The sequence below is a fragment of the Vulpes lagopus genome, chromosome 23, assembly GCF_018345385.1.
Source record: "Vulpes lagopus strain Blue_001 chromosome 23, ASM1834538v1, whole genome shotgun sequence".
NCBI lineage: Eukaryota > Metazoa > Chordata > Mammalia > Carnivora > Canidae > Vulpes > Vulpes lagopus.
Window position 1 is genome coordinate 48030292 of NC_054846.1, and position 24816 is coordinate 48055107.

The following is a 24816-nucleotide window of genomic DNA, read 5'->3' on the forward strand; positions in this document are numbered from 1 at the left end:
ACATAAAAAGAAGGGACTGTGATTTCCCTGCTGTTTGCTAACTCACCAGCTACACTCAGTAGTTTGGACAAACTCCTTTGAGGGGCAAAGCTGGGAAATATCTCTTTGCAAAGTCTTACAAGTCAGCTGTGATACCCATCATAGGTAAGAGAGGGCAAAGTTTCTAACACACCATAGATAGCACAGACATGGAGGAAGGGCAGAGTGTGCTACTCTTACCCCTTTAAGCACCTCTCACACTTATAGGCAGCATCTGACCCCAGAGGAGAGGTATCAAGAACCTTCCATTCCCCTGCTTCCAAGATGGAACTGTTCTAGAAATGAGTTAGACAGCCCAGATGTTCAAACATTGGAACTAGGCAAGTCTATGTTCAAATCCTAATTCTACCACATATTCTTTTTTTTTTTTTTTTTTAAGTAGGTTCCACACCCAATGTGGGGCTTGAACTCTTGACCCCAGGATCAAGAGTTGCATGATCTACCCACTGAACCAGCCAGGCACCCCTCTACCACATATTCCTAATAATAGCTATAATAATATCTATCTCTTTGGGGTTCAGTTCACAACCACACAATGTATATAAAGCACTTTGCACATTTAAAGGACTCAGTAAAAGAGAACTACTGTTGTTAATGCACGAGAAAGAGGAGAGGGAAACAAGATTATAAGCCAGGCATTGGGGATCCCTGGGTGGCGCAGCGGTTTGGCACCTGCCTTTGACCCAGGACGTGATCCTGGAGACCCGGGATCGAATCCCACGTCGGGCTCCCGGTGCATGGAGCCCACTTCTCCCTCTGCCTGTGTCTCTGCCTCTGTGTGTGTGTGTGTGTGTGTGTGTGTGTGTGTGTGTGACTATCATAAAAAAAAAAAAAGAAGAAGAAGAAAAAAAAAAAATAAGCCAGGCATTGTATTAGTGACCTACATATTTATCTCCTAACTCTCAAGCAAAATGGGTAACAGTATTCCCATTTTACATACAAGCAAACTAAGCCTCTGAGGTACTCAGCACTTCAAAGTTCTGTTCTCTCCCATGTCTGGAGGGCCCACATTCCCTACTTGATTGAGTCCCCTACCTGCCAAAGAGCTAAAAATGCATATCAACTTCAGTTTTTCCCTTGAGGTTAGGATGTGGCTTTAACTAAAAGTAACTCAACCATAAGCAATGATCAAGTATGTCCAAATCATCCAAATTTGTTCTCATAATACATTTATCATATTTTAACAGGAAAAACAAATTGTAGCCCTGGATATAAAAAAGCAGAAACAGGAAGGGGAAGCCTGGACTAAAACTGCAGCACCAGAAACTCAAAGCCTCTTCTCAAACACAATTCCAGAGGAGCAGAGCACTGGTAGGAGGCAGGGCAACTAGCTCTTGCTCAGGTCCCCAAATGTGATGTTTCCTTTTACAAATCTGTGCCGTCACCAATGCTGCACCCCCTGGTTTAGAATGTTACATCCATTTTCACCAGACTCCTTCTTCAAAATGCAGCTCAAAACTCCCTTTTAGTAGCTTTCTCTGATACTCCATCAGAAAGTTAATTACTTAAGTGTGATCCAGTAACAGACTCTATTCCTATTTCATAACTTTTGTCTCACTATATTGTAAAATTTTAATCTATTTCTCCTACTATAACTTTCAGAGAGTTAGGTGAGAGGAATTAAGAGAGAAGGTATAGGGGGGTGTGTGTGTGTGTGTGTAGGTGTAAAAAAAAAAAAGCATAATTTCTTTGATTTTAAAAACTGAGAAAAGGGACCTGAGTGGCTCAGCGGTAGAGCCTCTGCCTTTGACTCAGCGGTGTGATCCCGGGGTTCCAGGATTAAGTTCTACATTGGGCTCCTGTGGAGGGCCTGCTTCTCCCTCTGCCTGTGTCTCTGCCTCTTTCTCTCGTGAATAAATAAATAAAATATTAAAAAAAAAAAAGTTTAAAAACTCCAAGAAACACTAAGACATATACCCTTAAGGGCAAGGACCACATTTTATTCATTTCTGTAGTCCCAGCACCCAGCACAAGACCAGGCATAACGTTAGTGTGAATCAGTGTTTGTTGAATGAATATGCCCAACATCCTGATGTCATGTTAGAACAGAACAGACCCAGGGGCATATGGGTGGCACAATCATTTGAGCATCTGCTTTGGCTCAGGTCATGATCCTGGGGTCCAGCCCGATTCTCTCTCTCCCTCTGCGCTCCCCACCCCGACTTGTGCTCTCACTCTCTCTCTCAAATAAATAAAATCCTTAAAAAAAAAAAAAAAGAACAGAGCAGACAGACCCTAAGCACCAAGCAAAGCTTTTTTTTTTTTTTTTTCCTATCTCCTTCCTAGCCCACCCCATTCTGTCCTCCCCAGTTAAAGACAGAGAGATACCACACTGCCTTGGTGCAGGAATACTATTAAAAGGATTAATTTAGGGACCGGTGTTTGGACTGTCACATCCAATCACTACCCACAGATCTACAGCTTCCCAAATCAAGCTCATGCAAAGAGGAATCAATTGCAAGGACACAGAGGGTCTGAACAGGCATACTAATGGCCTCCTGAGGTGCCAGCGGCCAGCTCTGACACTCCCATAAATTATCCGCCTTTTGATTTTACCTGTAGCTGTGGGGCACAAGGCACAATTTTGAACATATCAAAGCAATCTCTTGTAACCCAAGGCTCCCCTAAGAATGTCCCCAAAGGAGGAGGGGCTAAAAACAATGACCCAAAGGGAATCTGCTTCCCTGGTCCAGCAGTCATCAATGAAAACCCAACAGGACCAAGTGGACAAAGTGGGACCCAAATCACTCCTAGCGCATCTGGACAAGCATGCATCAGTGTGCTGTTCTGCAATGACTACACATCTTTCACTCAAAGGAAGAGAAATCACAGCAATAAACGAACACAATTTCATCTGGAGGCAAATCCGCTCTGACGGCACCTCACAGCATAACATGACCTCAGGCACCACACTTAACCTTCCAGGGCCTCAGTTTCCTCACAGGGGTAGCAGAGAAAATAATACTGACCACCTGACTCATTCCCAGAGTGACGGTGAAAAGTAATAAAAAAACATTCAAGAGGCACTTTACAAAGATACAGGGCCACAAGGGTGGCAACACTAATAAATAACCCTGACCAACTGGGAGAAATGACTGGTCACACTTTGGTGAATCTCTTTCAGATAGCTGCTCACTCGAATCGCTTCACTGATGGTACTGGGGCTAAGGTCTATCCTGAAGAAAGTTCTGGTTTTCTGGACTCCTGATGCCCGAAAATTTTCAATTATGAAGAGTGGCCCCTTGCATTAGTTTTAACTTCCTCCTGTCTACTGGCTCTCACCACTGGTGGTTATATTTCTACCACATGGCCATAATGACAACTGTGAGGACCCAAAATAAATACTAAGCCAAAGCCCAACTCATCCATTTGTGGGCTGCTTTTTAAAAAAATTATTAATTGGGTATAATACTATTAGTAACAAAAGTTATTAAAACACTTATCTCATTAAACCCATTAATCAACCCTCTTAAGTCCCATTATCTGCATTTCACAGATAGGAAGGTAAAACTCAGAGAGGTAAGTCACTTGCCCAAGGTTACATAAACGCTATAATGTAGTTATCAGAAACCTACAGGCTTCCCTCTAGCAAGGCAAGTAGGCTTGCAGGAGGAGGAAGACAATCCATCAGACATTCAACAAACACTCTGGCTCCTGTGCCTGGCATATACTATCATATCTGAACCAGGAGACAGTCCCCAAACCAGAAAAAGGTCATCAATTTGCTATAAGCAAGGGAAGTTAAGACTGAGTGGGACATGGGCAGCCCCCGGGTGGCTCACCAGTTTAGCACTGCCCTCGGCCCAGGGAGTAATCCTGGAGTCCCGGGATCGAGTCCCACATCAGGTTCCCTGCATGGAGCCTGCTTCTCCCTCTGCCTGTGTCTCTGCCTCTCTCTCTGTGTCTCTCATGATTAAATAAATAAAATCTTAAAAAAAAAAAAAAAAAAGACTAAGTAGGATATGTAACAGAATGATGACAATTCCCTAGAAAACTTAAGAAAATGGGTCCTCCTTTGTTTATATCTCTGATATAATGTTTCTGATAACTACATTATAGCGTTTATGTAACCTTGGGCAAGTGACTTACCTCTCTGAGTTTTACCTTCCTATCTGTGAAATGCAGATAATGGGACTTAAGAGGGTTGATTAATGGGTTTAATGAGATAAGTGTTTTAATAACTTTTGTTACTAAACGTTCAAAAAGTTTAAAGCAATTGACATTAAGCTATGAGCCCTAAGACCAACATTCCTACCAGAGATCCATTTATTCCCCACTTCTTTGATTAGAAGAGTTCCCCAAACCTTTTCATTCATTTTATACCTACATCTTTTCTAGTCTGTAAAATAGAAGCTGGTTTTACCAACAAATTCTTTGGTAGGCTTGCTTTAAGTTCTAGTTGATGGCCAGGAAATTAATAGATAACCAGTATATACAATTTGCAAAAATTCAGTTACACTCAATTTTTAAGTGTCAAAATACTGCCTCAAGGGGTAAATATAAAATGCCCCCCCCCCCATGTAACTGTCACAGGCTCCTTAACTGGTCTCTGCCTCCAGTATTGTACCCTTCAGTCCATTCTTAATACTGAAATCAGAGCAAATGTTCTAAAACACAAATCTAGTTATCAGTCCATGACTTAAAAAACTTTTTAATGGCTTCTTACTACTCTTATGATAGTCTGATCCAGGTGTTGGCAAACTATGTTCCATGGGCCAAATCCAGCTGCCACTCATTTTTATAAAGTTTTACTCAAACATAGCCATGTTCATGCATTTTTGTACTATAGCCGCTTTCGTGCTGTAACAGCAGAGTTGAATGGAGTTGTACAGTTGTGACAGAGACCAACAAGGCCTAAATAGTTACTATCTGGTCCTTTAAGAAAAAGGACCTAGTCTTTTGCTGACCTAGTCTAACCTTTTCTCTATCTACCACCTAATCCTGAGAGTTTATAAGGCCTTGGCCTCTGCTTACTTTTCCTGCTTCATTTCTCACCATATTCTCCAACCCTCTGCCTACTGATTATGCTGTTCTAATCACACTGAACTTCAGTTTCTCAAACTCAACAAAACTCTGACCTTCACACTTGGTCCCTCATGTTTTCATTTAATTCTAGATGAAGGGGTTCCTTCCTCTGAGAAGCCTTCTCTGAGCCTACAAGTCTGAGTTGAGGACCCTTGAGTACTCCCAAAGCACCTAAATTTACCTTATTATAGTATTCCCAGAGTGTATCAGAACTGATTTTTTACTACCTATCTCTAGGTACACCTGAATTTGTAAGCCCTCTGGCATCAGAGACAGCAGCTGTCTTACTACTACTACAGTTCCAGTCCTAGCAAAGTGTCTGGTCCTTCATTATTGAACAAACAGACTCTGAGATCCTGGATATCAATCATCAGAGTCAGTCTTAGCTCTGATCCTTGTAAAATAGAGATAGGCTGGGATTAACCATCCACCCAACGGTGACTCCCAACCCAAATCAAACCAAAATCCTAAAGGCCTTGGTCAAATGCATTATCAAAAGCCAAATCGATGTGTTCTTTCCTGTTATTTTTAAGCTGTGTATTTCTCAAGATGAAGGGTTATTCCAGCTCTATTCAGCCTTCCTGAACCTAAAGTAGGTGCTCATGCAATGCCCACAAGGAAATCATGACAGAACTTAAGAGTGTGGATACCCTACCTCTAATTCTCACCACTTTATAGACTTTGGGTACATTTCAGTAGTCTTTGAGCTTTTTCTGTCTAATCAGAAAAAGCCACAGAAAAATACAATCTACACTGACCACCATCCCCTCACCCTTCAAACCCAAATACTCATAAGAAAGAAGTCAAGACAAACTTGACCATGAAAAAGATTCTCACCTCTCCTGACTTCGAAGATGCCAAGACTGCCAGCTGGGGATGCTGAAGGTTCTGTGAGAGCTGGAAAGCCCCAATGCTGTGGATAAATACACATCTCTGCAACAAGTCTATTTCAGTATAAAGGATCAAATCCCCTGGGGACTGCTGCTATTTGAAACAATTTAAGGAGCATACCAAACCTCAAACTCCTAAACTCACACTACTTTGGGATAACAGTCATTTATGTGGAAGAATAATCCTAAATAGAGCTTTCAGAAGCTACTAGTACAATATATTTTTTGGAAGGATGAATTTCATGTTTTCTAGTAGCATACCTTTCTTCCTAAGGAGGTTAACTCCTAGAAACACTAAACATTTGTAATATCTGAGCTTGGACCAAGAAAGTGGTGTCTCTCAGGATAACACCAGAATCCTAGCCTAATCAAGAAGAGGACACTGGTAAGGCTGACAATGTTCAGAACTCAGGAACTACGGATAGGATTGGGGGCGGGGCTGGTTTCCACAAACCCACAGGCCACACTACACATGGCCAAAGAGACCTTTAAACACTTGCAATATACTTCCAGGTCTACCTCAAGTCCTAAGAAAGTCAAAGTGTAACCAAACCATAAGTCAAACCATTACTGGACACCTATCATATTTATCACCTAATTCAGATTTTCCAAAAGACTAGAGGCGCTCTAGTAAGCTAGCAATGCCCTTTGCTCAAAGAAACACTTGGGTTTGGAACCAATCTATTCCTGTATTCCTCTAGTCTAACACTCTACGCATTTAAGATTTTATGCTACTCAGATCCCCTGGGAAAGACCACTCACGGACTTACCCCACCACAAAGAAAACACTTTTCAAAATGAAAGGGAATAAAGGCACTTTTATTTGGAAATTTCAAGTTGGAAGGAGAGCTCTCAGCCAAGCTCTAGGACCTAGCTAGCCGATTATTTACAGGATCCTTGGGCAGGAATTGTTAATGAGCTTTTAATTTGGAGTGCTTAAGTTGCCAAAGTGCTCTGAGCTCCATTGAAGCACCACAGAATCCATAAAGGAAACCTTATCAATCACTTCCCGGCAGCTCCCTTCCCCCACACCCCACCTCTCTGAGGAAAGGCAGCCAAGTGGGTTTCTAACCAAGATCACAGACACACACATTAGTGGAGTCACACTCCAAGTCCCTGTTTATAAATTGGCCTTTAAATGGTAGGGGATTCAGGTATAATATACTTAAGCTCCAGGCACGAACCCACTAAAACAAGGCATGCCATGTATGATAAAGTCAGAATAAAGCAGAATTTGATGAAGCCAATTTCTGGTAGAAACTCTACAATCAAAAACCACTCAGCCAATCACAACCTACTATAGTTCAAATAGTGTATAGTCTTTAGCCATTGGGATTCGTGGTTTTTTGCCCTTTAGCTCCGAGATTGCTAAAATGTCTGCTAAGAGCTAATACCATAGAGGTGGCCAGAGACCTAGAGCAGAGACAATGATGGGCATTATCAGTTTGCAAGAATCCAACCCTAAGGGTAGAACCCAAACCCCACAGGAAGGGGCCACATTCAGCATCTTCCTTCCAAGTCAACCAGAAGTTACATTATGCAAGAACTCACAGTCAAGCCTCAATCCAAGTTCATGCTTTTTTGTTTTAAGAGAACACCTGTTGCTGGAACATTTGCAGTAAAAACAAAGAGAAAGCTAGCTAGGTTAGGCCCCTTATTCACTCCTTTCACCATCTACATCTACACCAGCTACAGATCTACCAAGAGGTTAAGTGCTAACCTCGTGTATGTGCTGGAGAGGTTAAGAGTGGGGTTATTCTATCCGCTACCTCTTTGCTCAGTTTCTATTCTCCGTAGTCGAACCTCTCTTCCTCTTCCCTAATAATCTCAAGTAAGAAGTCAGCACCCTAATCACCCCACCCAGTCGGTCTTCCAAAGCCCTGCCCCGCTCCCTCTCGGCCAGAACGTTACTCAGTATATCATGCATCCAGGGCGAGCACACGGGCCAGCACCCCAGACTGCACAAACTGCGCGCCGCGACCCTCACCCCACATGCATTAACCAGGGCCCAATCTGGGGGGCCTCTCCGCATCACCCACCCCAGGGTGTTGCCCCCAACTCGGGCCCATCCAAGTCCAGGGGAGAGTAAGGGGAGGGGCAGGGGGCCAGGAGACCAGCCCTCCTTCCCAGGGCCGCCCCCGCCCCCCGTCAGCGGCGGGAGAGGCTGTCGCCATGGCAACGCCCCCTCCTCGGGGCCAGCGCGGCAGGCTCCCTCCAGGTGCAGGCCCCGACGTCTCCCTCGGCCTCAGCAGGCGCTCAGGGCAGTTTACGGCGGCGGGCGCGGCCCGCGCCGACTGCGGCGCCGGCCAGGCAGAGGCAAGGCCAGCTCCGCCCGCTCCCCACCGCCCGTTCCCGGCCGCCTCAATAGCGGCAGCCAGCACCACGAGTCCACAACACACCGACTCACCTCCGCGCACTCTGACCCCGGCCGACGCGACTGACGGGCGGGCGCGGTGGCCAACCGCTGAGCCCGCCGCTTTCGGCCCCGACCAATGGGCTGCAAGGGGGCGGGGCTTCTTCCCCCCAAATGCTCGCTCTCCCGCCGACATGCGCGCTAAAGTGTGTCAAGATGGTGCCTCCCCGCGGCTGGCCTTATGGGACTTGTAGTTTTGAGGTTGCACGTACTCAGAAGAAAGTGAAGGGGGAGCTCGCTCACGAGCTGGGAAAGAAATGTTTTAAATAACGAAAACTTTCTAAGGCCTAGAGCGACCCAGGCCCCCCTCTTCCGTTTCCCCACCTCCCAATATACTTATGAGGTGAGTATAGGCTCATAACACGACGGGTTCGATTTAGGGGACACCTCGCGACTTGTTGGTTCAACAAGTCATTATCCTCCACTCTCTGAGGGAGGTCTGGGGAGAGCTGAGAGGAGGCCGATTTTAGGCTAAGAAGAAGATCCTTCGATTTTGGAGGGCCTTCCTACGGAAGAGAGAACGGATTTGTTTGAATTGGCCCCGGAGGGAACGAAGGAGTTGAAAGGATTCCGGCCTCCAGCTTCGGGGGCTACCGCATCTGTTCTGTCGTCCAGAGAGAAGTCTAGCTAAAGCCAGAGAGGGGCTCCTTCATCTTGTCTATGGCTCGTTGGGAAGTTATGGGTAACAGGTTCTAGGGGGGAACCCCCAGGCCTGGCCGAACCGGTGATGGCTCCAACAGCTTCCCAGCCAGCCAGGAGGAACCCTCCCGGCCCAGCTTTGGTCGTCAAGCCCCCGGTCTGCAATTTGCATATTTTCACATAAGAAAATGATGTCACTTCCGGGCCCAGCTTTAGTCGCCAAGCCTTCTCTCTCTGTCATTTGCATATTTTCGCATAACAAAATGATGTCACTTCTGGGACCACCATTTCTGTGAGATCTGACCTTAACGTAATGGTTCCTGCCTGAGCTGGGAATGCTTGGGAATACCATATTAAGGGAATGTCTTGCTCAATCCCGCCTAACGGGTTAGGTGTTTCTACTCTGCACCTACAGAGCTCATCGTGTTGTTTTGTAATTACCGATTTCCTTGTTGTCTCTCCCCCCCCCCAGGGCTGTAAGTTCATTTAAGGTAAGCATTACTTCTGTATTGTTCATGGTGTATCCGTAAATCCCAGCGCAGTTCCGAATATAAAGCAGGAATCTGGTAAATGTTTGTGGACAAAGGAAGAAATAGACGTCAGCAAGGACAGATGTCACTTAACCCAAGGTCAGTAAAGTGGAGACATACCTTCCTATTCTCTGATTTTTGGAGCTGGGATTGGGTCTTCTTGCTCCTGTTAATGTCATCTAGACATTGATTGCGGTTGATTAGTCAGTCAACATATATTTATAATGCCTCTGCTAAGCGTCAGGCACTGTTTCTGGTGCTAGAGATTCGCTAGGGAATAAGGCACACCTGTATCCTTGAGGCACCTTTATACTGGGAAGGGGAAGGGAGAGGCAGAACAAACAATAAATAAGTAAGCAGATAAATTAAATTTGACAAATTAGAGGCCCTGAGATGGTCCCTCCTGTCCCTGTCTTTCATATGTCCTGAATCTGGCCTAAAAATAAGGCACAATCAACCTTCCTTGCTGTTAGAATGAAGTCAACCTACAGTGTCTGAATTGGAGGTTTCCTTTAAGGCCCAGCACCAATATCCTCCATGGAGCCTCCCATGGTGCCCTTAACTTCCCCAGCATGTGCTCTTTCCTCGGTGCTCTAGAGCTCACCCCTACACTTCCAGGACCTCACCAAACTATGTTATATATAAGCTCTTTTTGGACAAATTCCAGGCAGAGTGTATTCAAATAATAGAACAGTTTGGGATGCCTGGGTGGCTCAGCGGTTAAGCGTCTGCCTTTGGCTAAGAGCATGAGCTTGGGGACCCGGGATCGAGTCCCATGTTGGGCCCCCTGCATGGAACCTGCTTCTCCCTCTGCCTGTGTCTCTGCCTCTCTCTCTCTCTCTCTCTCTCTCTCTCTGTCTTTCATGAAGAAATCTTTTAAAAATCTTTTTTAAAAATATATCTTTTTAAATCTTTTAAATCTTTTAATCTTTTTTAAATCTTTTTAAAAAATAAAATAATAGAACAGTTTAAGAGATGAGTATACATTGGTGCCTTACACTGCTGCCTAACATACATTTGGTTCCCTTAAGCCTTTGGCTCTGTTGTAATTCCCTCTGTTTTCTGATTTCCTAGAAAACAGAGCCTAAGGTAAAGCTTATATGGTAGAACTTCATTGGGAAATATAATCCCAAGGCAGCAAGAGTTGAGGAGACAAAGGCAAGTGAGGCAGAGAAGAAAAAGAAGAAAATACAAGGTTGTATGTGAAAACAGAAACACAGCTAGTTGCTCTGTCATGGAGGCCATATAGAACCATCACTTTTAAAAGGGAAGGGAGGTTGTGTTACCCCAAGCACTCCGGTAGCCACAGGGGGCGCAAGATCCCACACCCTAAAAGCACAGGGATTCATCTGAGACTAGAAATGATGAGAGGAGTCACAGCCCTGGTTTGGCAAAATTGGGCCCATCGCAGTCCCCGTACAGTGGGCACACGGGAAGCTCTGTCCAAACGTAACACTCCTCCCGAGGAGGCTAAGACAACCAGCTGTGTTAGTAAATGAGGTGACAGTAATGGCAGCTGAGCTGTCCAGAAGACAAGTGGCCAAGGCATGGGGTGGGGGTACAGATGGGGCAAGTGAATTTTTGGAGGCAGATGAACTGAGTCCAGGACACAGACACAGATATTCCTTGGGCAGCCTCCTGGCTGACGGATGAAGTAACTGAGCCAAAGTGAACACAGAGCAGGAATTAGACGGCCAGTTTGGTTCTTCTGCTGCTCTGTGAAACCACAAGGGAAAACAGCAAGATGGCCAGCAAAGCTAGGACCTTAACCAGCAATGGAGGAGACCCAAGGACAAGGACCCAAGGACAGAGCCGGCATGACAGCCCACAAACTTGACAAGGCTGAGCGAACCCAGGCTGGGTCTGAAACCATTTTATCTAAAAATGGGGAAAACTGTAAGCTGCATAAGCCCACACGGTGCAGTTAGGAGTGTGAGCTCAGAGACAGCCTGCTCAGGTTTGAGTCCTAACTCTGTGACCTTAGGCAAGCCACACACCTCTCTGAGGCTGCATTGCTTCATTTCTAGAGTGGAGGTAACACTAGTATCTACTTATTAGAATTAAATACAAACACGCTTAGTATAGCATCCAGCAGAAAGAGTTCAGTAAATACTGGCTGTTATTACTATTATTCTTGCCCCTCCCCCATGCCTCTGTCCAACTTCTCTTCCCACCATGACCACTCCCCCACCTTCCTACCCACCCCCCCAATCCTCTGCCCCCCACAGTCTCTGCTGCAGGAGCAGTGGGAGCCAGACCTGGTTGTGCCTTCTCTGCCTGGCTTTCCCCAAGGCTGTTCCCCATGAGCCCAAGCCATTCATCTCCCTGGTGACCTGAATCTGAACTGAGAGATGGATGTGGGGTGGCTGAGGCCAGGGTGGTAATGTGCTCCCTTATCTCCGTGCCCCTCACTGGGGCCCAGTTAATTTTCCCTTTGATTTTAATATAGATTTATTGAAAGTTTCAGTTATCAAAACAAACTGCGGCAGCAAATTGGTGTTCTTTGCAGGCCTACAAGTGCCTATAAAGCTGCCATGCTCGGGAACGAATGGCGCTCTCCGGGAGGTCAGTCATGGCAACAGGAAGTCCCTGGGGACACACACACTGCAGTTTAATATTTTTCTTATTAGCCTTTTTCTTCTTGGCCATCTAAGCCTCCCCTTTAAATCGGAAATCAAATGGAGCCACCTGCCCAGGGAGGCTCTCTTCCCCCAAGCTATTCCACCCTGCCTTCTCTGTCCTAGCCTCCCTGCCTCTCATCCTCAGACTTCTCCCTGCCTTGCCCACTGTTCCAGAGGGCATGGTGATTCACATGGCCCAGGAGTATGGCTCACAGCCCTACCCTAAGTATGGAAGCTTGGCTTGGGCTGTCCAGTCCACTCTAGTCAGAGGCAAAGCATCCCTAGAAGAGATTGGGGGCCCCAGGCCTCTTCTAGATCTGATGCTCAGAGGGGAGGGAAAAGACAAGTTTTTAAAGCAAAAGAGGTGTTTCAAAAAGGCAGACAATCTGGCAGGGTGTATTGAACTCAATAGAAGCAAAAAGGAGACTGGGCAGGTTTTCCTTCCAGCCCCTAAACTGTCTGATTTCATTCCCATTTCCCTACTCCCATTCCCAATATGGGCTTTCCTCTCACTCCCAACTTGATTTTTGAGACCCCCCCCCCCCCCCCCCCGATTCTCTGGTCCCAATCTGCCTCTCTAAGAAGCAGCCTGATTTCTTGCCTCCAGTGGCTGACAGAACTAGAACCACACACTGCCACCTCTAGGCACTGGAATCAGTCCTGTCCTACGGGAAGGCCTCCATGACCTGATAACCCTGAGGCCACCATCATCTATCTCTTCTTCTGGACCTCGGCTGCTGCTGGGTCACCTGTACATGTCCCATCCCAATTCCCAATGTCCTCTTCTTGCTCTTACAAATTCCTTGCCAGCTGCAGGGGCTACCCCTACTGCTGTTTCTCAGAACTTGGATTCTGACTAAGCTGACAACTATTATCATGCAGCTAGAGCGGGGGCAGGCACTAAAGTTTGGATCCAGATAATCCAGGAATTTGATCCTGGCTCTGATACTTACTGACTCTGTGGCTTGGGGAACCTCTTTGTAGTGTCATTGCACTTCATGCTTATGTCTTCCCTTGTCTGCCTCTGGACCAATATTCTGTGGTCCTCAAAGAAGAGGACTGTGTTTTAATCGTCTTTATATTCCAAGTGTGTATATTTGATGAATAAGCAAAGTCACCTTATCTTGGCCTGTTTCTTCCACTATGAAATGGAGATAATACCTGCATAACCAATAGAGTGAAGAAAGCACCAACCACAGTACCCACCCAACGTCACATAGGATGCTCAGTGAGTCAAGTTTCCTTCATCAGGTGTCTCTTGAGGTTCGTCATCAGCCACCAATGCTCCCCTCTTTTGCCTGTTCCCATCTCAGCTTCAAGTTCAGCTGTCTCCTGTTGCCTGTTAGAGCTTCCCATCACTGATCAGATGCCAGTGTTCACCCTGGACCCTTTGGAGTGGCACTGATGTCTCCTCTCCTCCAGGCCAGGCTCCCTCAGTTTTTCTAAACCCACTCACAAACTGCTGCCGCCTGATGGCTCTGTGTCTATTCCCCAGACTGCCTTGTAGCTTGTCTGATGCAAGGCCATTTCGGCTGGCGATACCAATGAGTCTGTGTTAACATTAACACGCCAGTCTTGCTAATCCTAGGACCCTACCTGCTCCTGTAGAAGCACCAGTCCCCAGCAATGTTTCTTTAAAAACCCTCAGTTGTTGGGATGCCTGGGTAGATCAGTGGTTAAGCAACTGCCTTTGGCTCAGGACGTGATCCTAAAGTCCCAGGATCTAGTACCACATCGGGCTCCCTGCATGGAGCCTGCTTCTCCCTCTGCCTCTCTCTCTCTCTCTCTCTCTCACACACACACATAAATAAATAAATAAATAAATACATACATACATACATACATACATACATACATAAATAAATAAAATCTTAAAAAAAAACAAACCCCTCAGTTGTGACCATGGATCAATCCAAGCTACTGTGCTCTGCTGGCTTCTATCACTAAGTGCACCATAGATGCTGGCCTTGAATGCCTCTGCTTGGCGCCCTCAGTTCTGGTGACACCATGACAGTGTGAGAACACAGCATTCTTTCACAAAGTAAGAAGAATCCCTACATATTACATTCAGCTAGTAGGATGTGAAGCCCTGCGGCAGGGTATTTGAGCTCTTAAGTGTTTTGGAGACAACTCTTTCCACTTATTCAACTAGTCCTTTTTCTTCTCATTCTGCATATCTCCTACCATGAGAGTAGCCAGGATTGGGTGAGTTTATGTAAAAATCACCATACTGAACAAGAGCCATGGTCCTCTTCAACCATTAGTCTTACTGTGGAAACTGGCTCATCGCGCCTCTATCATTAAGCCTCTCTCTCTCAAGCTCTATTGGCTATTCTGGCAATCTGCTATCCATTGGGTTGTCCATACTCCCACACTGTAATCATGCTGGTATATACCTGATCCAGTTATGGTTCAGGCTTGGTTCAAATTAATTTGTTCGGCTGTGTAGCCCCATGTAAATGGTAGTTTCAAATAGATGTTTGGGGATCCCTGGGTGGCGCAGCGGTTTGGCGCCTGCCTTTAGCCCAGGGCACGATCCTGGAGACCCGGGATCGAATCCCACATCGGGCTCCCGGTGCATGGAGCCTGCTTCTCCCTCTGCCTGTGTCTCTGCCTCTCTCTCTCTCTGTGTGACTATCATAAAAAAAACAAAAACAAAAACAAATAGATGTTTGGGTCAGGGGTGTTGCCTAACTCCTCACCATGGATGTAGCCCAGTATCAGCCCCAACCCACTAGGACCTCCATTACACTGCATATTCCCCCCAAGATTCAATGTATAAACTGGTACTGTCTGCCACTTTTCTTGGCCTTCTCAGACAAATACAGCCTTGTCCTTCCACTGGACCCCTTGTGATTTCATAGTTCCTCCTTCCTGATCTTGATTTGGCCTTCAAGTGCTTTACACACAGGCTCCAACCTACACTTCCAGGCTTCTTTCCTAGTAGTTCTTTACCTCCCCTCTCTTCCAGCCCAAAAAGATTAATTGTTACTCATCAAGGTATTTGCACTTACTTCTCTGCTCCAAGACTTTCTTTGCTGATGATGTTCTCTCAACTAGGTGCCTTCCCTGTTTCCATCTCTACCATTGAACCTCCTGAGAAATGTGCCCTGCCCCAGGATGTGATTGCTTCTTTTCCTTCTCTAAGCCCTTAGACCCCATCTATGTGTCCTACTCTGCATGGCACTCACTAATCCACAGGAGAGGGGCTTGCTCAGCATTCTTCTTCTTTTTCTCCCTTTCCTCCTTCTCTTCCTCCTCTTCCTCCTCCTCCTTCTTCTTCTTTTTAAGTTGATTTCACATCCACTATGGGGCTTGAACTCAAAACCCTGAAATAGAGAGCCAGCCAGGTGCCCCTCAGCATTTTAATCTGTAGGCAGTGCCTGACCACACCCCCCAGGACCTGAGAATGCTGTAGGGCTTTTAGGAGGCATCCAAACACTTCAGGAGATCTCCTCCAGCAACCGCAGCTGAATTAAGAGCTTGAGCCCATCCTTCTCAAAGTATATACTTCCCCAAGATTCAACAATATTCTTTGAATATCTGCTTTGTACTTGGCTCCTTGAATGCACAGGACAGGAATAAGAACAAGAGACACAGTTCTGCCCTCATAGAGCTTACACTGTAATGAGGCAGACACTGGTAAAGAAATGTGTCACTCAGATAACTGTAATCATAGAGAGAGACCAATTGCAGTGAAAGTTTGAAGAGGAGGTACTGATCACAACTTGAACAGTTTAGCATTGAAGTCAAGTCTTTTTTTGAGTAGGAATTTCCCAGGCCAAGGAATAGTGGGGAAGAAAGGAGTGAAGAAGAGAGGGCAGTCCAGACAAAGGGAATAGCATGAGCAAAGCCATGAGGCAAAGAAATGAGTCACAAGGCAAAGAAATGAGCCCTACCAAGAAAAAACTTGGCATTACTGGAGCAGCAAGGGTGACAGAGCCCGTGGTGAAAGAGGAGTTTGAAGTAGGCAAGAGTTAGACCATGCTTAGTCTTAAAGTGAGCCTTCTTAATAGGTTTGGACTTTAGCTTGAGGGCAATAGAGAGCCACGGAAAAGCTTTAAAGTAGAGCAGTGATGAGGTCTGTTCCGTGCTAGCATTGCTTCTCAAACTAGTGTGCATTCCTGTCACCTGGGAATCTTGTTAAAATGCAAACTGTAATTATGGGGTCTAAGAAAGGCCTCAGATGCTGCATTTCTAACAAATTCCTAAGTGATGCTGCTGGCCCCCTGGGCCACACACGGAGTAGCAATCCTGGCCCACCTGCCCACCTTCCCCGAATGCATCCCCGAATGCATCCACTCACATCTGCAAGCACAGAGCATTCTCCTTTCCACTGAAAATGGTCCAAGGCTGCTGTGGCTCTTTGCTTTTAAGTAGCCTCTATCTTTTAGAAGCTGTTTATTGAATATTTATTTGCTCCATGCCCGTCCAGCATAAGACCAGGTGCAGGGGGTAGGGGGAGGGGGTCTGGAGAAAAACAAAAAGCAAGACATTTTCCTGCCCAAAATGTTCAGCATCATCTCTGAAGGGGCAGCTTTCCCTGAGCTGCCCTCTTCCAGACCTGTCATAAACATGGTAAATGAGGCCTGTCTCAGTGGTACTCCCTGGGGCTCCCACTGCTTCTGCAACCCCATCCAGAGATGAGCCTGTTTATCCCTAACGGTTGTCTCTGACCTCTAAATCAATTCCCTATCTGATACAAAAAACCCGATCCTCCCAATCCAAGACCATGACAGTTTTTAAGACTGCACACAGTATATGATGCAGCATTCCCAGCCCAGGCTCTGAAGTCAGACTGTCTGGATTCATAGCCAAACACTACTACTTATTAGCTGGGTGACCTTGGGCAAGTGGCTTAACGTCTCAGAACTTCAGTTTTCTCATCTGTAAATTGGGGATAATAATTCTTTCTGTATCACAAGGCTATTGTGAGACTGCGTATGACAATGCATATAAAACACAGCCCCTGAAACATGCAGAGAAAACCCAAGAACTGTTAGCCATTGTCTTTATAAATATGAAAACTTGTGTGTCTAGAAGCTTATGAAAGCCCCTTTGAAAATCTGTATAAACAAAAATCCCTGCCATCCCCTTACGTGGGATGGCTTTTCCTACTGGCATCAGCCCCTCTCTAATGCTGGGGAGGCAGATGCAGCCTTGGAGGTCAGTGCAGAGAAGCCCTGCTGGATGAGGCAGCCTTTGGGGAACACTTTTGGGACAGGAGGTTTCAGTCTACAAAAGCTGAGGCTCTGTGTTGAAGAGGGATGCTTTGTGGATCCCCTCCCACCCCAACCCCATCCCACAGAGTGTCCCCTCTGTCCAGGGTCACCCAGGCTACCCCTCCCCTTCTAGCTGCAGGGAAAGAGGCAGTTTCAATCATTCATCTTAATGTCTCTATTAAGCAGGGTTATGACCAGGACGAGACAAGAAACAAGGTCTTTTAGTGTAAAAACATGGCTCCCAGGGCATGGCCTCAGGGGATTCCTCCCCTGTGCTGCTGCTGCTGCTGCTCCCAGCTACTGCTGCCAGAGGGCCAGATTGCACAGGATGATTCTGTCCTGAGTTCAATCTCTGCCTTTTCTTCCCCGGATCCTGCGATGGGCCTGCCCAGAGCTTTCTTTTCCAAAGAGAAGAGCAATGACTTAGCATTTAGTGGCAACCACGGGGGACCTCAAGGCCTCTACCCTGACTTGGGATCACTATCCTCATCACCATCTCATCTCTCACTGGCAATGTGGAAGCAGCTACAGCCTTAACGATGGTCCCTGGGCATGCTACATCCTCACCTGGAGTCTGGGCTCAGAGCCTAGGGGATAACAGGAATATTCCTGATTATGGAAAGATCTTAACAAGACCATATCAGAAGTCTTTTTGCTTTTAAATAGCCTCTATCTTAGGCTAGACCCCCCCATCTTTCATATTCAAGAAGGTTTAGGAGCCATTAGTGGAGTCAGCATATGCTTGGACCTGGGGTCTGGATTCTAGGGCGGTAGCTGTCTGCCAGAGGAGCCCAGTGCTTATTGATTTTGACTTCCACCTGTGCATGGGCAGAGGTGGGTGGGCAGCAGCAGGACCAACCCTCTCACCTGCAGAGAAGGGCTGAGGCTCCCAGAGAACTAGAATCAAAAGGCCTCAAAAAGAGTATATGCACAGACCCAGCCTTCAGAAGCGTAGAAAGAGCCCAGATATTGCTCCCACGTGTTAGTAATGCCTCATCAGAACACGAGTCCTTTAGCTAAGTGGCGTTGGAGGCAAAGAAAGTGGAACCCAGAAAGGTCAGGTGCTGAAGAAGGAGACCGGTCACCCAGTACTGCTTGCTGACCACAGCCCTACTGAGCCTCAGGCCGCTGACTTCTACTCCCCACTGTGCTGCTGCCTTCACTGATCCCAGCATTGCCGTCTGGATCACAACTTACCCTAAACGTGACCTTTCTATGCGGGGGTTCCCTGAGGTGGGCTGGCAGAGAGGAAAAGCGCTAGCCGTGGGGCCAGGTGAAGCTGGGTTCCCATCCTGGCCCTAACCCTTCTAAGCAAAGTGGCCCTGCACAAGTCAGCACTGCTCCCTGAGCTTTGGCCTGTCCTTTTGTGTTAAGATCTTGGGGAGTCAGTAAGATAGCATGCATGTGTTTGTTTGGTTTCAAGTAGAACCTAGGATGCTGTGGAAAGGGAGGAGGCATGGAGCAGAGAACTGGGAGCTTCAGTCTTCTTCGTGTATAGGAGGGAAGGCTCTGGGCCTCAATGCAGGGAGCGGAAGGGGCGATCTTGGCCAAGGAGGGCTGCAAGAGCAGAGGGGGCTGTGCAGGGAATGCCAGAGCAGCTGAGGGCAGCACAAAGTCAGAGTGAGTTAGCACTGGTCCCAGGGGCTGCATGAGCCAGGCAGGCTTTTACAGAGATATCCAGGGAGCAAGAAATACCAGCAAGGAAGTTGCCCCATTAATAAATAAGAAGGCGGAGAAATTAATGATGGTCTGAAAATGGCTGAGCTACTGAACTCGTTCTTTAAATCTGTCTTTAACAAGAAAAATAAAGAAAAGAGATTTGGCCAATTAGGAGGTAATGAAGACGTCGTAGAAATAGCACCTGACAAAAGCACACGTGGTGGTGGGGGTGGGGGTTGCTGAAGGAACATCCAATGGCTTAGACTCCCTTAGAAGAAGAATGCTAAAGGAGAGGAGGACTGGAAAGGGGTAGGGTGCGAACTGGGAGCGGGGGGGGGGGGGGGGGGGGGCAGGACATTGTCCCCTGGGAAGGCTAGAATGACAGTGAGAATGGGTGCTGGAGGGGACACAAGGAGGGCAGATGGAGGTGATAGGAAGGGACCCAGAGAGGTGAGATCCCTAAAGACAGAGAGAACCAGAAGGATCCTGATTAGAATGACAAAAAGGTGAGGTTTCTGACAAATTTGGGGTGGTCCCTTTTAGGAAGTCCTATAAATGGGGGAAGAGAATAGGAGAGGAGCCATGGGAGGGAAGGAAAGAGGGGCCAGGAGGAGAGACCTGGAGCCTGAGGGAGAGAGGAAAAGGTAACCATAGGGAGAAAGGAAAATTAAAGATGGTATTTGGGCAGGGCTTAAAGAAGCAGCTGGGGTGGAGGGTGGGAGGGAAAGGGGCCATTTTGCTAAGCCAAGAAAAACCACACTGCTGGCCAGCTCTAGCACTCCACTGAGGCACAGGTAATCTGCCCACAGGGCAGAAGGGCAGCCTCAGTGACAGGTGGCAGTAGGATAGAGGGGTCACAGGTTGAGTGTAAGCAGAGGAGCCTCAAGAAATAAGGAAAAAGGGAGCTACAAAGATGAGGGGGAGAAGGAAGTCCCAGAGCAGGGGCAGCTTTGCCACAGTGGGGGAGCTGCATGGGGAAGAGTCTGGGCACTGCTCTGCACACCCCACCACCAGGGCCACTGCTACAGCAGTCCTCATCCCACCCATGCTCTAGGAGGAGTTGAAGAAAGGGTGGGTGCCTGTGAGACTAGCGGTGTCAGGACAAGAAGGACATTTAAAGGAGGGCTCTTGGGAAGATCTAGGCAGGGAAGGAGTGGAAGGTCTTGAGAAAGAAAGGAAGGGAATGAGAAGGCAGGTCCAGCCAGCCACCCTGGCCGCCGCTGCCACCACCACTACCACCCACCCCACCACCACCCACCCCACCACCCCACCCCCACCACCCCACCCCCTGCACACACAGAGAAATAAAGGTAGCTAGGAAGGGAGCCTCTGCTCCCTCAGCCCTCCCATCATTTTCCAGGCCAGGGCCTCCCTCTACTGCAGCACCTGGGTGCTGCCTCTGGGCTAACCCCTGCCATGCCCAGGGAAGCTGAGGCCCACAGCCCCCCAAGGGACAAAGGGTGATCTGGCCTAGGAAGCTCACCAGCTCCAGGGTCTGTCCTGAATCTCCGTCCAGAATTTAACCCCAAGTGGCTGGGCCATAGCAACACTGACACTGTCTGCGTGGGGGGTACGGAGCAAGGAGGCCACAGGAGGAAGGGAGGGCAGCCGGTGATGAATAGAGGCAGCCAGAGCCTCGTTAGAGGGGGATGTGGAGAGGCTGGCCACTGCACGGATGAGCCCGGGCCTGATTTATCATCTTCAGAGCTGATCTGAGCGAGAGGGGTTAAGTAGCAAGTTAATGAAATCCGCAGATGCCGCTAAATGGGGAGAGAGGGGAGCCCCAGGCTAGAAGGGGGTGCCAAGAGAGAAGCCGGTGGGCAGGCTGGCCCCTGAAGAAGGGGAGTCATCTGGGGAGTAGGGAGGAAGGACAGATATATTCCCCGCTGAGGGGATCCTATCCTAGTCCCTGGGATGGGGTTTGGGCCAGCCTGGGAGCTAGAGGTTTAGAGAGCAGGGATTGGGGGGGCAGGGGCGGCATCCCCAGTCTCGCCTCCCAGCCCCCTGCCCCCAGTCCCAGTGGGCTTCAGCAAACACTTACTGGGCAGCCCCTGAGCCCTGGAGACCAGGAGGTGAATCGAAAGGGGCCTCTGCCTCCCTTTCCCCCAGGCTGAGTGACGAAACAAGTAACTAGAGTTCGAGGTGATAAGTGCTGTTGAGCAACACAAAAGGAGGGAGCAATTAATTCTGACAGGGGAGGGCAGGGAGGTCAGGGTGACATTAAAGCACAGCTTGAAAAATAAGGATTTTACCAGGCAGAAAACGGAAAAGAGGGATTCTGGGCAGAAGGAACAGCATGAGCCACGGCCAGGAAAAGCACAAAGGAAGCCAAGGGAAAGGGTGCCGACCCGGCAGAGATGCCTGCTCCGAAAAGGGGAGTGGCAGGCCGAGCCCAGCACCCGAGCCCTGGGAACCCTCAGCTCACCTGGGGACACTGGGTGTCGCCTGAGGCCAGTGGCGATCTGTAGTGGGCTGAACCTGCGGGACAAGCACAGGAGCAGCAGCGAGTCCCACCAGCAGAGCCCTCCTGCACCCAGATCTCGGGCTCTCCTCTAACCGTAGGCCCGACCTCCCATCACAGGGTCAACTCAGAATAATGAAATGAAGTCATGCATAGAGCTTTTGGCACAAGGCCTGATACACAGTACGTGTTCACTAAATGTAAATTATTACTATTTTGGTAGTTAATATTTCCAAGCTAAACTCAAAGCAAAACAAAAAAATAAATAAATAAATAAAAGAAAGAAAGAAAAAAGAAAATTTGGGCCAAGGTAGGACTGCACCTCCAAAATGCATGTAGGAGGCCAAGTAGACAGGTGGTTACTTGATAGGGAAACTTGAGGGGGGGGGTGCAAGTAGAGAGTAACCAATCACTCTAGCGATGCGGTGGGTCAGGGTACATGACCGAGATCCCCAAGGAAGGGAAGATGACACACAGGCCATAACTGAAGGGAACTCTGAGGACTAGACCATCAGTACTTCTGACCAGACCCATCAGGGGTAGCTCTTGAAGCAGAGGAAAGCGGTTGGCATCTTTGGGCCAAATAGCCAATCCTGTTATTCCTCCTCCAGCCCTCTGAGCTATCTGGGCCAAGGAGTACAGCCTTCCCTATAGAGGCCTTCCCTTTTCTGCTCTTGTCTCCAGCGGCAACCCTCCCCTTACAGAAGAACCTTCCCTAAGGGAAGTGGTGAGGGCAAAATGGCAAGACATCTGTTTCACTCCTCATTATTCTCTAGTAACTAGGTATTCATTGAATGTTAGTTGGATAAAGGGTTGGATGAACTAGTAAAAATCCTGAAGCTCTTCAGCACAGCCGGTGCTAGAAAAATCTCCCCTGCCTGCCATAGGTGCACACACAGGCACATGCACATATGCACATGCGCGCGCACACACACCCTCTTTCCTCATTCTATCTCAAGGCAGCTGGCATGAAGAGAATGGCTGATAGTATGTGGCTGTTTAAAGATTAAGCCTTGGAGTCAGACCATCATGGGATTCAGACTTTGCTCCACTACTTGCCAGTGCCGTGCGCTTTAAACCCCCTAAGTCCCAGTTTCACCTGTAAAATGGGAATAATAATATGAATAATAATAGTGCCCACTTCATATGTTGTGTGGATTGAATTAATAATTCATAACAGTTCATGTGAAGAAGTTAGTACAGTGTCTGGCTCATAGAACTTAAGTACTATGCAGATGGAGTAGGATTTATTTATTTTTATTTATTTTATTTTTTAAAGATTTTATCTATTTATTCATGAGAGACACACAGAGAGAGAGGCAGAGACACAGGCAGAGGGAGAAGCAGGCTCCACACAGGGAGCCCGATGTGGGACTCGATCCCAGGTTTCCAGGATCACGCCCTGTGCTGAAGGCAGGCGCTAAACTGCTGAGCTACCCTGGGTGCCCTGGAGTAGGATTCAATAGAATTAAAATGATAGAGAAAATTAAAACAGTCATAGAGAAGATATCTTAATGCTCCCTTTCTCCCCGCTTTGTATGCCTTCAAACCTTCTCTGAGGGCCCGTACTCCCCCTGCTGCTGCGTGGTTTTTCAGGGAGGTTCTAGAACTTCATCCTTTCACTAAAACTGAGTTCCATTAGGTCCTGAGGAGGTGATACCCTATGAGAATGGGGCACCATCTTTTTGGATACTGGCTCTCAACTGGGGACAGTTTGCCCCATAGGGTCATTGGGTAATATCTGGAGACATGTTTCATTTTTGCACCTGGAGGAAGGGAAGGGAGGTAATGCTACTGGCATCTAGTAGATAGAAACTAGGAGTGTGCATCCTACAACGCACAGGACAATCTTGTCCCCCTCTGCCACACACCCAAATAATTATCCTGTGCAAGATGTCAGTAGTACCAAGATTGAGAAACCCTGTTCTAGGGCACAGAATACATTTGAGGAGGGGGGAGTGACACAGAGAGAGAGAGAGAGAGAGAGAGAGGCAGAAGCAAGCTCCATGCCCAATGCAAAGCCTGACATGGGGCTCCATCTCACAACCCTGAAATCATCACCTGAGCCAAAATCAAGAGTCAGACGCTTAACCAACTAAGCCACCCAGGTGCCCCCTAGGACACAATATCCATTTGTTTAAAAAAATATTTTATTTACTAAAAAAATTATTTATTATTTATTCATGAGAGACACACAGAGAGAGAAAGGCAGAGACACAGGCAGAGGGAGAAGCAGGTTCCATGCAGGAAGCCCGATGTGGAACTCAATCCCGGGACTCCAGGATCACATCCTGAGCCGAAGGCAGACACTTAACCACTGAGCCACCCAGGCATCCCCACAACATCCATTTTAAACCAAAGATCTTTATATAGAGATGTGTCACTAGTGGGGTCCAGAAACCAAAGCCTCATTTACAATTACTCCCAATGATCTACTTGTGGAATGTACAATGCTGGACTTGGCAAATTCAGAAGAGCTGACTCCTGAATGGGAACCCTTCTATTAGAAGACACAGCAAGAATCCCATTAAACTGTATGATATGGCTCCTGCCTAGGTCCTCCAGGTTCGTTATGTCAAGGACAACAGGCAAGCAGAAGTGACACCATATCTTGGCAAAGGTAATTGGCTCAGATCATCAGGGGCAGTAGGGCTGCTCTTACACGGTGGGAACAGCCTAGTGACCTACTTGATACTTGATCTGTTGGTACTCACTTCTCCTAATTTGATGGTGTAAGTACAAATGCAACAACCCCAGACTGAGAAGGGAATGGTAACCAGTCTGAGATCCCTCAAGGATGAGAGTCTGCATCATGCCACCAGCTAAGCTATCAAGACCAACAGATGTGCTAGCTGAGGGTGAAAGGAATCTAGAACTGTGAGAAGAGGAGGAGTATAATAGATATAAGCTGTGACCCTGAGACCAGCAGCAACTGTGGGGTCTGTATTTCATTCTTCAAACCTTGTTCTTCTAAGTTCCCCACGGAAAGAGATGCCCACAGAAAGCCTGACGGAGGTGCTCTCAGAACCAATATGAGAAAGGGAATCCAGGTGGTACCAGGGTCAAGTGCAGTGAATGCAGTGATCTGCTGCCTAGATCCCCCTTCAGAAATGAAGGACCGATTCCACCAATTACTGGCAGTGCTGCTAGCAGCCCTCAACAGCTAGCCTGGCTGCAGCTGAAGAGAACTTTTTTGCCCAAGGTCCCGCCTTCTTCTAAGGACAATGACTGATCAATACTGGGGCATAAAGATCAAGCCCACTTGTCCCAACTCTGGGTAATTTTGAAAGATCATCCCAGCTCTCCAGGGCTTCCTA

General features: G+C 47.5%; 1 protein-coding gene across 7 annotated transcripts in view; it reads right to left on the reverse strand.

The window, feature by feature from the left end:
- Positions 1–8397, reverse strand: part of ERI3 (ERI1 exoribonuclease family member 3) — a 126655-nt gene extending 118258 nt beyond the window's left edge. For 2 of the 7 annotated variants that reach the window (XM_041738136.1, XM_041738134.1), the window contains exons 1-2: positions 7994–8355; positions 5902–5977 (exon numbers count right to left, since the gene is read on the reverse strand). In XM_041738136.1, coding sequence (XP_041594070.1) covers positions 5902–5977; positions 7994–8128 — 211 coding nt within the window. In that variant the 5' untranslated portion in view covers positions 8129–8355. The other 5 variants (XM_041738140.1, XM_041738137.1, XM_041738138.1 and 2 more) reach the window with 5 other exon arrangements.
- Between the last annotated feature and the right edge of the window lie 16419 nt (positions 8398–24816).